We start from the raw sequence: 16151 nt of genomic DNA, 5'->3' as shown, positions 1-16151 counted from the left end.
ACAGAATATATTTGGAAATACATACATTTCTGTAGTATTCTTTTATTATATGTATATTAGAAGTTTTTACATTAATATTAGCCTGAACAGTTATCCTTAAAAGGTGCTACTTGTTTATACAAAGGTTTAGCATACAAAAAAATCTCACTGAAACTAGAGTCTGGGTATCTTTAGACAGGGGTTTTTTTTCCACTTCCATGTTATTAAAATTCTGTATGTGCAAACTGATCTGTAACAGAATTTTAGATCTACCATCTCTGAGCTATTGCTTTATGGCTTTCAGCATATTTCTGAATTATGCACACAACAGCTCAGAAGCATCCAAAAAAAATCTAATTACATTTTGTCCAAGTTATTCATTAACATAAAGTTACAATTCAGTATTTACAATACCAGGAGCTGACCATTAGCCACTTAATGTGTTCTAAGCACACATTTACCAAACAAAAGGCTAAATTGAAAGACATGTTAGACATCGCTACAGACAGAACACAAATATTCTGGAATTCATGTATTGTTTCAGAATGCTTCAATTTGGCCCTAATAAACAGAGCTCTTCAGAAGTTAAATGCTGAAGTGCCTCAAAATATTTGTCATGAGGCAAATTTCCAATTCTTACTCTATACGTTTTCTTCCACTGCAAGACGTGCAGCTGATAAGATCAACCACACTTCATATTGCCCAACACTCTCTTATTACATGTATATATTCCAGCTAACTAAACTTATCTACTTACTAACCCTAATTTTAAGCTACTCGCTCCCTGAAATCTTTGCTACACAGCCTCACCTCCAAAAGCTTTTTTTACAAACTTGCCACATATATAAAAATAAAATGCAGTAGTTCCTTTCTGTTGTCAATACTTCATAGAAACACAATTCCATAGAACTGGTTTCCTAGCAAGGCTGCAGTTCAATTGGAACAACTTCAATTTATGGTAAACAAAAATGGATTAGAAACTTTCTAAATAGTTTTAGCGTGCAATACAATAAAAACAATGGAGAGGAAAAAAGAGAAAGGAGTAATTTGAGTTATTTGGTTTATCTGGTTTGGTTCTTTTCAAAAAAAAAAAAAAAACACTCCAGAAAAAACACCACAGGAATTCAGACATCTGTGTTCTGCCTGAACAATTCTTTTTAAATTTTAGAAAGAAAACTTACTTTCAAAAGCATATGTTTCTCACTGGGCGTTAGATACATTTTGTTCTCATAGTAGTCCACACACAAATTTACAATATCTGCAAGCAGTTCTTCATAGCCAGTGATCACCTCCAACTGCTGCTGTAAGGACTAGAAAAAAAGAAGAAAAGGATATTAGTCAACTAGTTATACCCCCTGGGGAAAAACAGTTACTACCAAACTGGAAGAGTTTTATTTTAATAGTTTTGCAAAGCATTAGATATTTTGCAAAAAGACAATTAAAGCTTACTTGTGTTATCTTGTTGTGGTTGGCAAGGAACATGGAGAGGTTCTGGGATTCTTGAATGGACTGAGGATCTGCCATTTTCCGCAGGAACTGAGCAGCTCTTTGCAAACAGAAGAAAAAACAGTATTTCCCTTCAGCAGGACTGCTTCTAACCAAATCTGTCCCCTCTCAAACAGTAACACACTTTGTCCCCAAATCTACCAGGGGAACTGTAAGTTGTCAGGACATCTCTAACTGCCAGTACAATGGCAATTCACTGCTTGCGCAGGATTGTCAACCTCAGGGCATCTCCCACCTCCAAATTCCCAGATCAAGCAGAACGAGAACTTGGTAGACACAGCCAGTACTTTTTTGCCACAGCTTTATAAAAGTGAGTTATCCAAACACAGGCTATGGACTTGAAAAATCTGTATCAAGAGCGTGTTTCATAAAACATAGAGGGAAGATTTAGGAAAATAGCTGAAAAGAAAGGTGAAAGTTCACTAGAAGAGAGATATTGATTTAATTAATCAAATTCCCCACTGCACCCTAGTTAAAAGACCCAATCCAACGCAAGGCAAAAACCATTGCGTATATCCCTCAACTGATGGGGGTAACAGTGGCTCTGTAGACCCAAGCTATGCAACAAACCAGGGAGAGTCAGCCTTCCAGAAAACAAAGTTTGTCCTCCAGAAGCATACCTCCAAAGAAAGAAAAAACACACACAAACCAAGTAAGTTTAAGAGGTCTCCAGGCACGACAACAACTACAAAAGGCAACTATTGGTAGAGGTAGAAATTAAATCTCCTGTAAACAGCACAGATAAAACTGGCTAGCTATTGGTTTCTTTATGAAAGACCACAGATGATACAGCTGGCAGAAAGACTCTCTTCCCCTGCTGCTCCAACCACTGTGTTCAACAAAAGATACCCAATACCATCTGGTAGCTCGAGCACAAAACTTGGCCACTGATATCCTCCCCTCCTCCTCTCTCTGCTATATCTGTGGTCACAACAACCTGGAATGGCAAAACTGAAATGTCTTAAGAACAGGTGTAAAAACTTGCAGCTACAAATGTCAAAAGTGGATGCCTAGGATAGAAGAGAAGTGGCACAAGCGACCAGAAAGCCAGTTTCCTTTCAAACTTAAAAAGAAAATCTTTATTAACCAAAGTACATTCATTATATTTAGCATACACCGAGACAGAAGTATTTGACTGCATGGCATTAAAAGGCAGAAGAACCTTTTGCTGCTGGAAGAACAGCATAAAGAAAATAGGTTTACTCAACTGCCTAACTGCAGTCAATGCATCCTTAGTTTCAAGGTAATCTGTCCCACAGTAAAGGGACTACTTTTCAAAAGAAAGCTGTCAGAAAAGGAGCAATTGCTGCCATCTCGTGGGAGGCTTGTATCCTGACAGCAGAAACACGGTCCTGTTGCTCCTTGCCACTTACCGCTTGTAGGCTGAATGGTCGTTCTTCACACTGCACTTCATATTTTTCAACTCATCCAATACCGCAAACATGTTGATGAATTTTCCCAGCGTGATCAGATATGCTTCCGATACAAAGTCCTTCCTCCTCTCCGCATGGCACAAGCGTCTCACCTCCCCACAAAATCGTTCAATTGCATTTCTCTAATAGGGGAAAAAAAAAAAAAAAAAAGAGAAGAAACAAGAGAGTAAAAGCCATGATGTTTCCAGGAAAAAAGTTTCATCGTGTAACTGGAGCTGGTCCAATGAAAAGTGCCACTGAAGCAGAAAAATGTTTAAAGCATGCAAGGCTAACAAGGCATCAGCACAGACTTTCCAGCTCCACCTCTGTGTACTTGCTGTGTGCTACAAGTGTCACCAGTGATTTTTTGCCACAGAGCATACCTGGCACAAGGGGCAAAGCTTTTCTTTGCACATTAAAATCATAAAAGTTTAAAATCCCTTTGAAACAAATTATTTGTTCTTTAGTGAGAAAGTATGTATGCATGAAAAGGCAGATTATAAGTATATTCTCTTAAAACAAAATACCCCACAGCACACTGATTAATAACAGTACATGCGAACTCGCAAACTCATCCTGCCACATGTTTATTTGAGGGCTTATTTCCAAGTGCACATCAAGGCCATTTGAGATAAAGATTACAAGTACAAAAACCACAGCAACTTCGAATGTAAAGAGGAATTTGTTCTGAGCTTAGAGCACTAATCTTGAACAAAAGGTGATTGTTGGTAGTGAGTAAGATCCGCCAGTCGGGGAAGACGACAGGAAATATTACATTTCATTCAGTCTCCTCTTCCTGTGTGCTCTGGGGCTCGGGGGCTCTAGCTGCTCTGGCTCCCACCAAATAATGCCTGGAAACATCCTCAGTGCATTGAACCAAATGGCAAGCTGCCCAGCACGGGAGGAGAAAGCAAGACAGGCTGCTATTCTCCTGCACCCGTAGCTCGGGCGGCTGGTGGGTCACAACAACTGGGTGAGCTTGCCTCAATTATGAATTTCCATGGCAAAGTTGCACCTGCTGCTCTGGCGTCCAGACTTGTGGGTCCCTCAATCCCCAACAAATGGTTTTTGCACCGAGACATTTTTATGTATACATGTGAAACATATTATATTTCTATTTCCTTTCTCCCTAAAATGCCAGAACTGTCCCCATGTGCTAGATAGGGACCATATGCAATTACCTTCGATTTTATGCTGAAAGTCTTAATGGAGATCGCCTGAAGTTTTCAAGATAGACATTAGAAATTCTGCCCTTCTGTGAGACAATATGCATTGGGGTTTTTTAAGTATAATGACTAGGTTCAGGATCTGAGCACACAATATCAAGCATACAAAATAGAAATATAAAAATACAAGCCTACTGACAAATTTTGTTTCCACTCCATTTACCTGAAAATACATAAAATTCATCAGTTTTGTGACTTCTGGCTCCAGAACCTCCACGGTTTTCTCATAAATTTCTACTCTGTTAGGCTGCTCGTTGCACTTGACCTGAGGACAATTAAAGAGATTGTTATACTTGGAACTTTTCCTGATAAAGCCTCAGAAACTAAGATCCCCAATGACAACTTGAGAAAACGTATTATCATCCTAAAGAGACAAATTTAAGGCACAAACTGCCTGTTTTGGTAATTTTATGCTAATCTTCTAAGACTAATTATGTGTGCTAAAAAAAATTCTAAGATTTTTCTATTACCTCACAGCAAATAATTTAGTTTTCAAACACCTCTATAAGGTTAGGACAATATTCTTTCCACCTTATTAAGTCACTTGCTGAAAGTCATACACTAAAATACAGACAAAACCATAAATTGAAACAGATTAGCTGATTTTCACTCTAAATATTTAAACCACAGGATAAGCCCTCCTTGCATTTCAGTACAAAAATAATTGCATTACAAACTCCTTATAAATCAGCCAGGTGTCAGCTCATGGTTATAATTTTGTTCAGTTTTCTGATGCATCTTAATATTCTTCCCACCCCACCCCTATACAACCGTTCCCAGATACTTGAGGCTGCCTATAGATTTCTCAACTATTCACAGGGTTTTCATTTACATACAGATCAATAAAACACTGCGTAGATCTGACATTCAGAAAATTACTACCTAGGATACTTAACTTTAAAAAAAGAGACCAACTAGTCCCCGCATGGTAAAAGACATTATGGCGTTCCCAGCTTGCCTATTCAGGAGTCAAAGTAGACATTATTTCACAGCTCCTTGATATAAGCTAGATCTATGCAACTCCACCAAAACAAGACAGAAGTTCACATGATGCATGACAGTTTAATTTTCATCCTTTACCTGAGGAATAGCTCTTGAGCAGCTTCTCCATGTGTATAACATGACTGCATATTCCTGACCCTCTTCTAGCATTTCATTCTGTAGGAAAAACACTCAGAATAATTAGGCATTGTAATACCAAAGAGTTATACCCACTTGTCTTCCATGATTCCAAAATCTTCAAACAAACCTATTTCTCTTATCAGAATCTATATGTACAAACACAAATATATTGCAAGCTGAATGATACATCATACTGTATGTATGTAAAGTGATATTACCATAATGCATAGGCTCAGCTGGTATATTACACACATTAGAGCTGACCAGCTACTGAGGTCCAGCTTGGCTACAACCCAAACACTAAAATAAACTTCATTTATTCTCAGTCGCTTGTTTTAGCACCCAACCTAATTCTGAGAGAATTCACATAATCATCTTCATACCACATCAGCCAACAAACACCTACCAGATCACTAATCATCAACTGCAGTAATTATGCCTACCTAATGACAAAAATTATTATCTCCCTGGATCAGATAGCTTTTTGTGTTGTTCTTTCTTCCCAAAACTAAAGATATCGTGAACTAGAGATAAAAATACTAATCTGAAAGGGGGATAGGAGGATGTTTGTTTTTCTTTTTAAACTCAGGTACTGCAGGTGGAACGATCAAGGATGAAAGAGTCAGCAGGCTTTTACATGTCAAAGGAAAGGGCCTACATATCTAAACAATCAAAACAGGTTAAGGAGTCGCCAGATAATTTTAAGAGTAGATTGGTAGCAATTTACATAACTTTCAGTAGCACGTAATCAGGTGCTTAACCTTCTCATCCAACTGCTTCTGAACTGGCTTCTAGAATTACAAGACATTATTCCTTATTTTCCAAGCATGCCGTGAAACGATGACAAGTTCAGTACAGACCAGCGTTTGCAGCCTACAAGTTCCTGCTGCAACATCATCAGAGATGGATGGAGTTACTAGTATGAAGTCTTATCTTATACTGTGGAACTGTTAAAAACCACAGAATGCCTTACACAAAAGCACGCCAGTAAATGACTAACATACACACTCCACAGTGAGGAAGCCAACAAAAACCCTTCAACACCACTAAACTGACAGAGAAGTGTGGAAATTTGGGAGGATGGAAGGTAATTTTTCACTGAAGTTACAGCAGCTACCTGTCAGTGCAACCAACTCACCTCAGAATAATGGAAAAATGTACAATGAAAGCAAGAAATTTATGAGCAAGTTGATCAAGAAGTCATGAGCAAGAAACTTGTAAGCATTGGTTGATCAAGAAGAAAGACCATTTAAAAATTATCAAGAAGTACACGTATGAAAAAAATAAAAACCACACACTTTTTCATCTCACTGCCTCCTGAAGTGTTGTAGGTAACTGGGTTTCTGGTTTTCTGTGACCACAAATCTTATAACGAAATGCAAGAAGACGTGTTCCTCTCCTTTTATTCCAAGTTAACACAAAAGTATATATCTGAACATCTACTTACCATGCTAGAATGGACTGTAGCTTGCTCAATGTATCTTGCAATGCCAGTGACAAATGCATTTCTGTCTTCAAAATTAGTGTTGAAGTTTGGCTGCAGAGAAAGCAAAATGTAGAATTTAATCCTTGGTAGGGAAAAAAAAAAAATATATATATTACAAATACAAACCCGTTTTAGTTTTTTTTTAAAAAGCACGTACTCTTTTTCTTAACAGCAATGGGAAATGGAAAAACTCTGCAACGACAACACACCTGGTAAAGCAGAGATGATGGCGGGGGTTCAATACATGGTTGCTGATCTGGCAATGGTAATTCTTCCAAGAGATCCACATTGGACAAGGCATCCTCCAGTGTTACTTGAGCAGTCATTTTGCACCTGGTTAAAAAAAATACATGCATATATATAGATATGTATACACACATACATATAGCTTTTTATATGTTATTATATACACAGAAAACAAATGAGTAATATGCAGAGTAAGGAACAACTTATGTTGTGGGAAATGTGCAGTTTCCAAAACAGTCAAACTGAAACCCAGTTGGTTTTAGTATACAATTTTTTAAAAGACTTTTAGGACTAACATCCTCCTCCTTACTTATACGAGTTGAGAAATGTTTCTCTTCCCCCATGGCTGCACACCAGAAATACACAAAAAATAGAGGAAAGGATGACCCCTAATGACCAGTAAAGAAAGGAAGACTAATATGTAACCTTCTCTGGTTAAACTAGAAGGAAAGTTATTCTGTGGTCTGCTTCAGTTACAATAAACAGAAAAATCCTGTAACAAGCACAGGTGTAAAACTTTCCTGTAAGGATTCAGTTTTGAGCCGACGAATCTTCAAACCCTTATCCACAGATAAGGATACTACCAGCCCATCTTCAGGAGACCTGGCTGTCAAAAGGTGCCAGCAGTCTCCACTGTTTCATGTTCTAGGACATCCAGATCTGCTTTGAGTAGAAAGTGACGGCAGGCACAAAACCCCTCAGGGTTATGGAGAAGGTCAAAGAAAGGCCACCCCCCCTTGATAAGCAAGACAAATCGGTAACAACGGATAAGGAGAAGGCTGAGGTACTCAACAACTTTTTTGCCTCAGTCTTCACTGGCAGCCTCTCTCCCCACAGCTCTTGGGTGGATGGACTGCAAGGCAGGGACTGGGGAAGCAAAGTCCCTCCCACGGTAAGAGAGTATCAGGTTCGTGACCACCTGAGGAACCTGAACATACAAAAGTCTATGGGACCTGATGGGATGCATCCCAGAGTCCTGAGGAAATTGGCCAAGCCACTCTCCATGATATTTGAAAAGTCCTGGAAGACAGGTGAGGTCCCCGGTGACTGGAAAAAGGGGAACAATGCACCCATTTTTAAAAAGGGTAGAAAGGAGGACCCTAGGAACTACCAACCTGTCAGCCTCACCCCTGTGCCTGGGAATATCATGGAACAGATCCTCCTAGAAGCTATGCTGAGGCACATGTAGGATAGGGAGGTGACTGAAGACAGCCAGCATGGCTTCACCAGGGGCAAGTCCTGCCTGACCAACCCAGAGGCCTTCTATGATGGAGTCACTACATCAGTGGACAAGGGAAGAGCGGATGTTGTCTATATGGACTTCTGTAAGGCCTTTGACACAATACCCCCCAACATCCTTCTCTCTAAATTGGAGAGATATGGATTTGATGAGTAGACTGTTCAGAGGAATTGGTTGGGTGGTTGCATCCAGAGGGTAGTGGTCAACAGTCCAGATGGAGATTGGTGACAAGTGGTGTCCCTGAGGGATCCATACTGGGACCGGTACTGTACAATATCTTCATCAATGACATAGTGAGATTGAGTGCACCCTCAGCAAGTCTGCAGACACCACCAACCTGAGTGGTGCAATTGTAACACCTGAGGAAAGGGACGTCATCCAGAGGGACCTAGACAAGCTTGAGAAGTGTACCCATATGAACCTCACGAGGTTCAAAAAGGCTAAATGCAGGGTCCTGCACCTGCATCAGGGTAGCCCCCAGTACCAATACAGGCTGGGGGATCAAGAGATTAAAAGCAGCCCTGCTAAGAGCAACTTGGGGGTACTGGTGGATAAAAAGCTGGACATGAGCCAACAATGTGTGCTTGCAGCCCATCAAAAGCAGCACAGTCCTGTGAGGTGATTCTGCCCCTCGACTCTGCTCTCACGAGACCCCACCTGAAGTACTGCATCCAGCTCTGGGGTCCTCAGTACAGGAAAGACATGGACCTGTTGGAGCAGGTCCAGAGGAGGGCCACAAAAATGATCAGAGGGCTGGAACACCTATCCTATGAAAACAGGCTCAGAGAGCTGGGGTTTTTCAGCCTGAAGAAGAGAAAGCTCCGCGAAGACCATATAGTGGCCTTTCAGTACTAAAAAGGGGCCTACAGGAGAGATGGGGACAAACTTTTTAGCTTTAACCTTCTACGATAGGACAAAAGGTAATGGCTTTAGACAAAAAGAGGGTAAATTTAGACTAGATAGAGAAGGAAGTCATTTTTTACAAAAACTGGATGGTGAAACACTGGAACAGGTTGCCCAGAGAGGTGCTAGATGTCACGGTCAGTCTGGATGGGGCTCTGAGCAACCTGATCTAGTTGAAGATGTCCCTGCTCATTGCAGGGGAGTTTGGACTAGATGATCTTTAAAGGTCCCTTTCAACCCAAACTATTCTATGATCTCCATACATCTCTAATTTCTGCCACTGCCTGGGGGGTTTGAACCAAGAACAGGAACAAGAAGAAATTTTGGGAAGAAAGTGTGGGATGGAACAACTCAATCATCCACTTTTGTATAATGATCTACTCATCTTCCTTGGTGGAGTAAAAAAATTCTCATTTTTAAGGTAACACCTCTAATCAAACTGTCTCTTTTTTTCTGTAGAGGTTTGCAAGTTATTTTCCCCCCACTTACCAGAGGAACACCATGCACCTACTGTGAAAGGAGGAGCAGAGCGCTGCCCTCAGCTCTAACCAGGAGGGCAAGAACACAGAGCACCCGCACCCTGGAGGAGCAGGGCCCTGCCTGGCACATGTCACCCCCATGGAGGCAGCCATGCCATCCCCATGGAGGCAGCCATGCCATCCCCAAGTGCAGAGAGGCAATGAGCAGGTCTTGTCATGGTTTTGCGAAAAGGTCACTGTGAGAGAGCCAGGACAGGCTGGCAATCCCACCACTCACTGCACTTTTAATGGCCTGGTAGAAAAACCTCCTTACTTTCTTTTAGCTAACTATGGTTTCCTGGGGAAAGCCCCACAAACAACAGCTTTACCACCAAGCAGAGGCTCAGCTGACAAAAAAAAAACCAAAACCCAAAGCAAAGGGAAGGAAGCAGCCAGAAGATTACCTATCTACCTTCAGAGATAACCCTGCAGCACAAGGTATCACCACAAAGCTAACATAGCACACACAGAGAGAGCTCGCCAACAACTTTAAACAACCACCACCAGAATGGTCCAGGGACTTTTTGCTTCTTGAAACCCCAGCCTGAACCTTGCTTCAAGCCTGAACATATGAGTTTTTGTTAAAATAAATAAATAAATACAGGTCCGTATTGTGCAATTTGCAATCCCTGCCAAAAACCGAGGAAGGACTGGACTGACAGGAGTGCTGGCTGGCAGACCTGCGCCAGGACGCTTGCCCAACACCGGCTTACACCCATCTCAAACTCCTTCACAAGAACCACAGTTATTCTCAAATTAGAGACCAGCAAAAACCACAGTGTCCTCCATTCAATAAATAAACAAATGCCAAAAAAATTCTACATCTGAGCAAAAGTCCTGTGATGAGGTCAGACTCTCAACAGCTTTACCCTAGAGGAAACGGAAGAGAGCTGCCAAGAAGTCAGAGTGTTTCAAATAAACAATACTTTAATTTTTGGTCTGAGTATCTATAGATCAAGCTTTAGCTAAAAAGAAAATAACACATTAGAGAATCATAGAATGGTTTGGATTGGAAGGGACCTTAAAGATCATCAAGTTCTAACCCCCCTGCCATGGGCAGGGACACCTCCCACTAGAGCAGGTTGCTAAAAGCCCCATCCAGCCTGGCCTTGAACACCCCCAGGAATGGGGCATCCACAGCTTCTCTGGGCAACCCGTTCCAGTGCCTCACCACCCTCAAAGTAAAGAATTTCTTCCTGATATCTAATCTAAATCTCCCTTCTTTCAGTTTAAAACCATTACCCCTCATCCTATTGCTACACTCCCTGATAAAGAGTCCTTCCCCATCTCTCCTGTAGGCCCCCTTCAGGGACTGGAAGGCTGCTATAAGGTCTCCCCAGAGCCTTCTCTTTCCCCTTTTCCATTCAGCGGGAACTTCACCAGATTGCCACAACTTTTTGAATATAACGGAAAGTGGCTTGGCAGCTTCATCCACCAGCTTCCTCAGGACCCGTGGATGGATTTCATCAGGTCCCATGGACTTATGTACCTTCAGGTTCCTTAGAAGGTCTCAAACCTGGTTTCCTCCTACAGTGGGCAGTTTTTCGTTCTCATAGCCCCCATTTTTGCCTGGTCCTTCAACTTGGGAGGTGTGAGGAGAGGAACTGGCAGTGAAGACTGAGGCAAAAAAGTTGTTGAGAACCTCAGCCTTCTCCTTGTCTGTTGTTACTTGTTTGCCATTCTTGCTCATCGGGGGGGTACGCTTTCATTAACCTTCCTTTTCTGGTTGACATACCTGTAGAAGCCCTTCTTGTTGTTCTTAGCATCCCTTGCCAGGTTCATCTCCAGGTGCACCTTGGCCTTCCTGACCTCGTCCCTACATAACTGGGCAGTGTCCCTATACTCTTCCCAGGATACCTGAGCCTGCCTGAACTGCCTGTGCAGTTCCTTCTTGGCTTTTAGTTTGACCAGCAGGTCCCAACTCAGCCATGCTGGTCTCTTCCCTTTCTTGCTCAATTTCTTACACCTGGGGATCGAGAGCTCTTGTGCTCTATGGAAAGCATCCTTAAAGATCTGCCAGATCTGTTCTTTCCCCTCATCCCTGAGGACCGTTTCCCAGGGGGTCATTTTGACTAACTCCTTGAAGAGCTGGAGGTTTGCTTTCCTAAAATTTAGGGTCCTGACTACGCTCCTTGTCTCTCGCATACCCCTTAGGACTGTGAACTCCACCAGGGCATGATCACTGCAGCTCAGGCTGCCTCCAATCTTGACTCCCCCGATGAGCCTCATTTGCTTTGGTAACTATCAGGTCCAGTAAAGAGGCTCCTTCCAACTTGAAACTTTTCCTCCTCCTAACCTCTCTATCAAAGCAGAAACACCTGGCTGTGCGGCTGCTGCAGGACGTTCTGGCGGTGGGACCAATGGGCCCACAGCCCTCTCCCCCACTGCACCACAGGACAGGCAAACAGCCACAAAGCACCAGCTCCAAGCAAGCTCAACAGGGACATGCTACAAAAAACTGCTCCACTCGTGCTCCAAAAACCATAGCGAAAAATGGCTGCCCATTCTGCAGCAAAAAAATTACTGCACCTATCCACATAAAGAAGAGTGGTCATTAAGTGCAAGGGAAGTGTCAATACCCTCTCCCCAATCAACACATCTTCATTCTCTTCCAAAAACACGGTCCATCGATGACTCAGGTCCCTGATGAAGGAGAGAGCCAGCCATTCACAAAAGCCAGGCTCCTGACTTGTGTCTCCTCAGCACTACAAATATTCTGAAGATGTGGCCCTTAATGCCTGTATGTGCTATTTCAGAAAGCACACCTGCACACTTTTGGCCTCAATATAGAATCATAGAATGGTTTGGGTTGGAAGGGACCTTAAAGATCATCAAGTTCCAACCCCCCTGCCATGGGCAAGGACACCTCCTACCAGATCAGATTGCTCGAAGCCCCAACCAGCCCCATCCATATTTACAATTGCACAGGAGTGCAATCCTCCAGCATCAGCTTTTTATGTTCAGACTATCAGACATTAGACTATCTGTGGATTTTTTTTTTAATACTTGGAAAATAATTTAAAAATAGAAACCACAGCATAAGCAAAACCAAAATCCCATTTCACTTGCACTGCCGTCAATTTAATAGCACAAGTCTGGGAAACCCTCGTTACCAGGCCAGAGGCACAAGCTAAGAAACAAAAGCTCCCTGCTGCCCTCTGGGTTGTGAAAGGAAACATGGGAAGATGCATTTCTCCAAGCCTTTCGGCATGATTTCCCAAAGACAGATCAGCATTTTTCGAACTGGGAAAACATAAGCAATTGGGCACAGACTGTTACAAAAGCCTTCTTGTTTTAAGGTCTCTCGCCAACAGCTCCACTTTGTAATTTTGCCAAAGGGGGATCCACACGCCTGGTGTTTCGTTGTCCAAATTCAATGCTCCTGTTCTCCAGCTTTTTCACTCTTGTACCTCGCAAGACGTGAAAGAGGAAGCAGATCCTTCCTGCCCAGCTTTGACACATTTGCAAACATTGCGAGGGCATGATTCACCCTTCCCCTCTGCCCCCCGAGAAGCGAGCAGCGGAGGTTTGACAAAGGTGGTGGCAGAGGGACATCCGGAGTTCGGCCATGCTCAAGCCATGTTAGCCAGGAGACAACATCCCACAGATGCGTGACACCACTGCACGGTCCTTGCTACATCCTCGCCTGATGTGGAAGCCCGGCAACGAGGACAGAAGAGATTTCCTTGAAGTTTGGGGTATTTTTCCTCTTTCTTTTCTGCTGTTGTTAATAAAACCAGCTCCAAAAGACAATGGCTGTTTCTAATGCACAATGATGGAGGGCTGGCAAAACTAGATTTTTTTCCCCTAAGTCTCAGAAAAATTAATTTAAGAAAACTAAAATTCCCAAGACACAAAATTAGATAGTTTTGCCTCCTTAAAAGTCATTCACTATGCGTTCTTACAGGTGAAATTACTGGGCAGGAGAGCTAATACCTTAACAGACTCCTTCTTGGCAGAGAACATAAGAAACTTCAAAGATTCAAAGACCCACTTAAAAAATTCAGAAGCTGCAGCCTGATTAGGAGCTTAGCTAAATGAGAACAGATTAAAACGCTGCAGTCATACTGATAATTATAGCTGTACTAGTAAATTTACCCAAGATGTGAGATTACTTTCTTACTAAATTCCTACAATGTCGTATTTTCAGCTTTGTACCTACCTGAGATTTTCCAGGATAGATTCTCTCAGATAGAAGATGTGTAAGAATTATTTCAGAAAATAATCCAGGACCCATCATTACAGCAGTAAAGTCAAAATGCACTCCAAGAAAACATTTTCCTGGACGTACACAACTTAATTAAAAACCATTCATTATCTGACATCCTCTCTCCAGCACAGAGAATCACATATGCCAGCAAGCTGTTTTGCTAAATTTTGGTGTTTGATGAGCACACCCAGCTTTCTAAGCAGGAGACAGCAGCATCTGTGCTGATTCTCAGCTCCTTTCTCTGGATTTCAAATCAAGAAAATCCCTGTCTCCCGCACAGACATGCTTCAGCTTTGCAGTGCCAGGTCCCACCATATCCAAGAATCAGAGGTATCAATCACAGAGTTTTTAGGGAAACTTTTGAGTATATTAGTTAGTGCAAGGCCACTGACTAGCTCTAAATTAAGGTATTCTTTTTCTTCAGTTCCAAAGGAGATGAGCACTGGCTGGGCCTGACCTGCTCAGAAGAGTTTATGCTACAGAAGCTCACTGAGCTGCCTCCATTGCATTTTGTCCACAAGAAAAACAAAACAAAAAAAGGCACCAGACTTCAAAGTCCCTTTAGCGTTGTTTACATTTTGATGTAACTTCAGAGCTGGCCTATTATTGAAATATACTCAGACAAAAGATTTGCCAGTCTTTTTAAATGTCATAATTCCATACTGTTGCTTACAGCCGTGCAACTGCATGGTATGCAGTTCTCTGCTCACAACATTGCTCTGGTATTTAGAGAGGAGAGTCAATCTTAATAAAGACAGTGTTTTCATGTCTCCATTCTTACAGAATAGTGTTTAAGTCTTTGCAAAAAATCTGTAGTCTTAATTCCAAGCATATCAGAAAACTTCCAGTATGCACCTCTAAGCCTTGCTCTTTTAAGCCTCCTGAGGCTTCGGACTATTTGTAAAAAAAATATGAACAGGGGCAAAGTCTTTTGGACAAATAAAAATAGAAAACCAACCAGAAGAAATAATAAAAAAACCCAGAAGGTAAGGACTGAGAAAGCAGAGAGGAGGGAAAAGAGCATTAACTTCAAAATCACTGTGAGAGAGAGGATTACTGTAACACTACTCAGTCTAAAGCTCAAAGTTAAAAAAATTCCCCCAAATTCTAGGGAATTAAGTAGTTATAAAAACCTTTGAGTTTTTAAGATTTCTTCCAGTGAGAGTTAAGCAGGTCAGATTATTTATCAAAAAGAAGATCAAAAGGCAACTCAGGCACTCAGTCTATAAATAGCTAAAACAGGAAAATGATGCTTGATGATAGGAGATAGCTCTTATATGTGTTTAGCAACAGCACACACAATCCAACTTGTAGCTAGCAACCAAGTTGAAAAAAAAATAAATACGGGTAAAGCAAATGAACTTAGGTAACCATAGGCTTCTTGAGACCTTGTTATAAATGCAGAAATTACCAGGCTGTTCCTCTTTAGCCTCTGCCACAATCATTTGGCCAAGACTTCCCCAAGAACAACCTCTAATGGCCTTAAGAATGTATCCAGCTGAACTTTTTAAAAGACATTGATTCCAAACAAAAAAATTTCAACCTCAAATAACTGTGTTGCATAATATCTACTTACAGGTGAAAAATAAAGTCCCTCACCACAAAAATTATCAGATTAAATTCTATGGCTGTGGTAGACAAGATCAGGAGATGAAGATGCTATAATGTTATCACAAAACATTTTATAAAAATTAAAAGGTATACTGAGTATCCTGAAAATACACGGGGAAAGAATGGGAAGTAATTTCTTGGATAGGTACAAGTATGTATGTCGTTTAAATTGCTTGCAAACTGGCATTATTCCCTGGACTAAGATTGTCAAGTGACCTTTCCCACAGAAAACAGATAAATAGTATAATTCAGTCTTTTGGTCAAATAAAAAAAAAAAAAACCACAAAAAAAGTAGAGAGTATAAAAGTAAGGAGAGTTTTTGCTGTAGCAAACCCAACTTTACTTCAGAAGACACTGATTTAGACCATTATACAGCAAGCAAAGGCATTTGCTTTATGGCAATCCTTGCTCTCTGTTTTTGAAAAAGGAGTAACAATTTTAAACTTCCCTCAGATAAACAAAAATAATTAAAACATAAACCCCATAGCTGACAGGTATTTTAGACTTCGCATCACTCAAAGATTTGACAACCTGAGAACACCTAAGCACCCTCACTTTGAAATCTTTAAGGATTTATCCTCACACAACTGTTAGAGCTGTAAGCCAGCAGTCTTCCCATTGAAACATGGGGGGTAATTTCCAGGTGTTTTTTGCTCTCGGCACCTTCCATCACATCTTTTGCCATACTGCTG

The 16151-nt window shown here is 41.4% G+C and overlaps 1 protein-coding gene across 4 annotated transcripts in view; it reads right to left on the bottom strand.

Moving 5' to 3' along the window:
* Positions 1-16151, bottom strand: part of CYFIP1 (cytoplasmic FMR1 interacting protein 1) — an 86661-nt gene that overhangs the window by 56389 nt on the left and 14121 nt on the right. Inside the window, exons 2-8 of one of the 4 annotated variants that reach the window (XM_074159553.1) lie at positions 6941-7064; positions 6693-6782; positions 5204-5281; positions 4287-4388; positions 2859-3040; positions 1429-1525; positions 1161-1289 (exon numbers count right to left, since the gene is read on the bottom strand). In XM_074159553.1, the coding sequence (XP_074015654.1) occupies positions 1161-1289; positions 1429-1525; positions 2859-3040; positions 4287-4388; positions 5204-5281; positions 6693-6782; positions 6941-7057 (795 nt within the window). In that variant the 5' untranslated portion in view covers positions 7058-7064. Of the gene's footprint in view, positions 1-1160; positions 1290-1428; positions 1526-2858; positions 3041-4286; positions 4389-5203; positions 5282-6692; positions 6783-6940; positions 7065-16151 lie in introns of those variants that run through there. The other 3 variants (XM_074159579.1, XM_074159562.1, XM_074159571.1) reach the window with 3 other exon arrangements.

The sequence above is a fragment of the Numenius arquata genome, chromosome 1 (assembly GCF_964106895.1).
Source record: "Numenius arquata chromosome 1, bNumArq3.hap1.1, whole genome shotgun sequence".
Classification (NCBI taxonomy): Eukaryota; Metazoa; Chordata; class Aves; order Charadriiformes; family Scolopacidae; genus Numenius; species Numenius arquata.
Note: the sequence above shows the minus strand (reverse complement) of the source record. Positions and strands in the feature narration are given on the sequence as shown.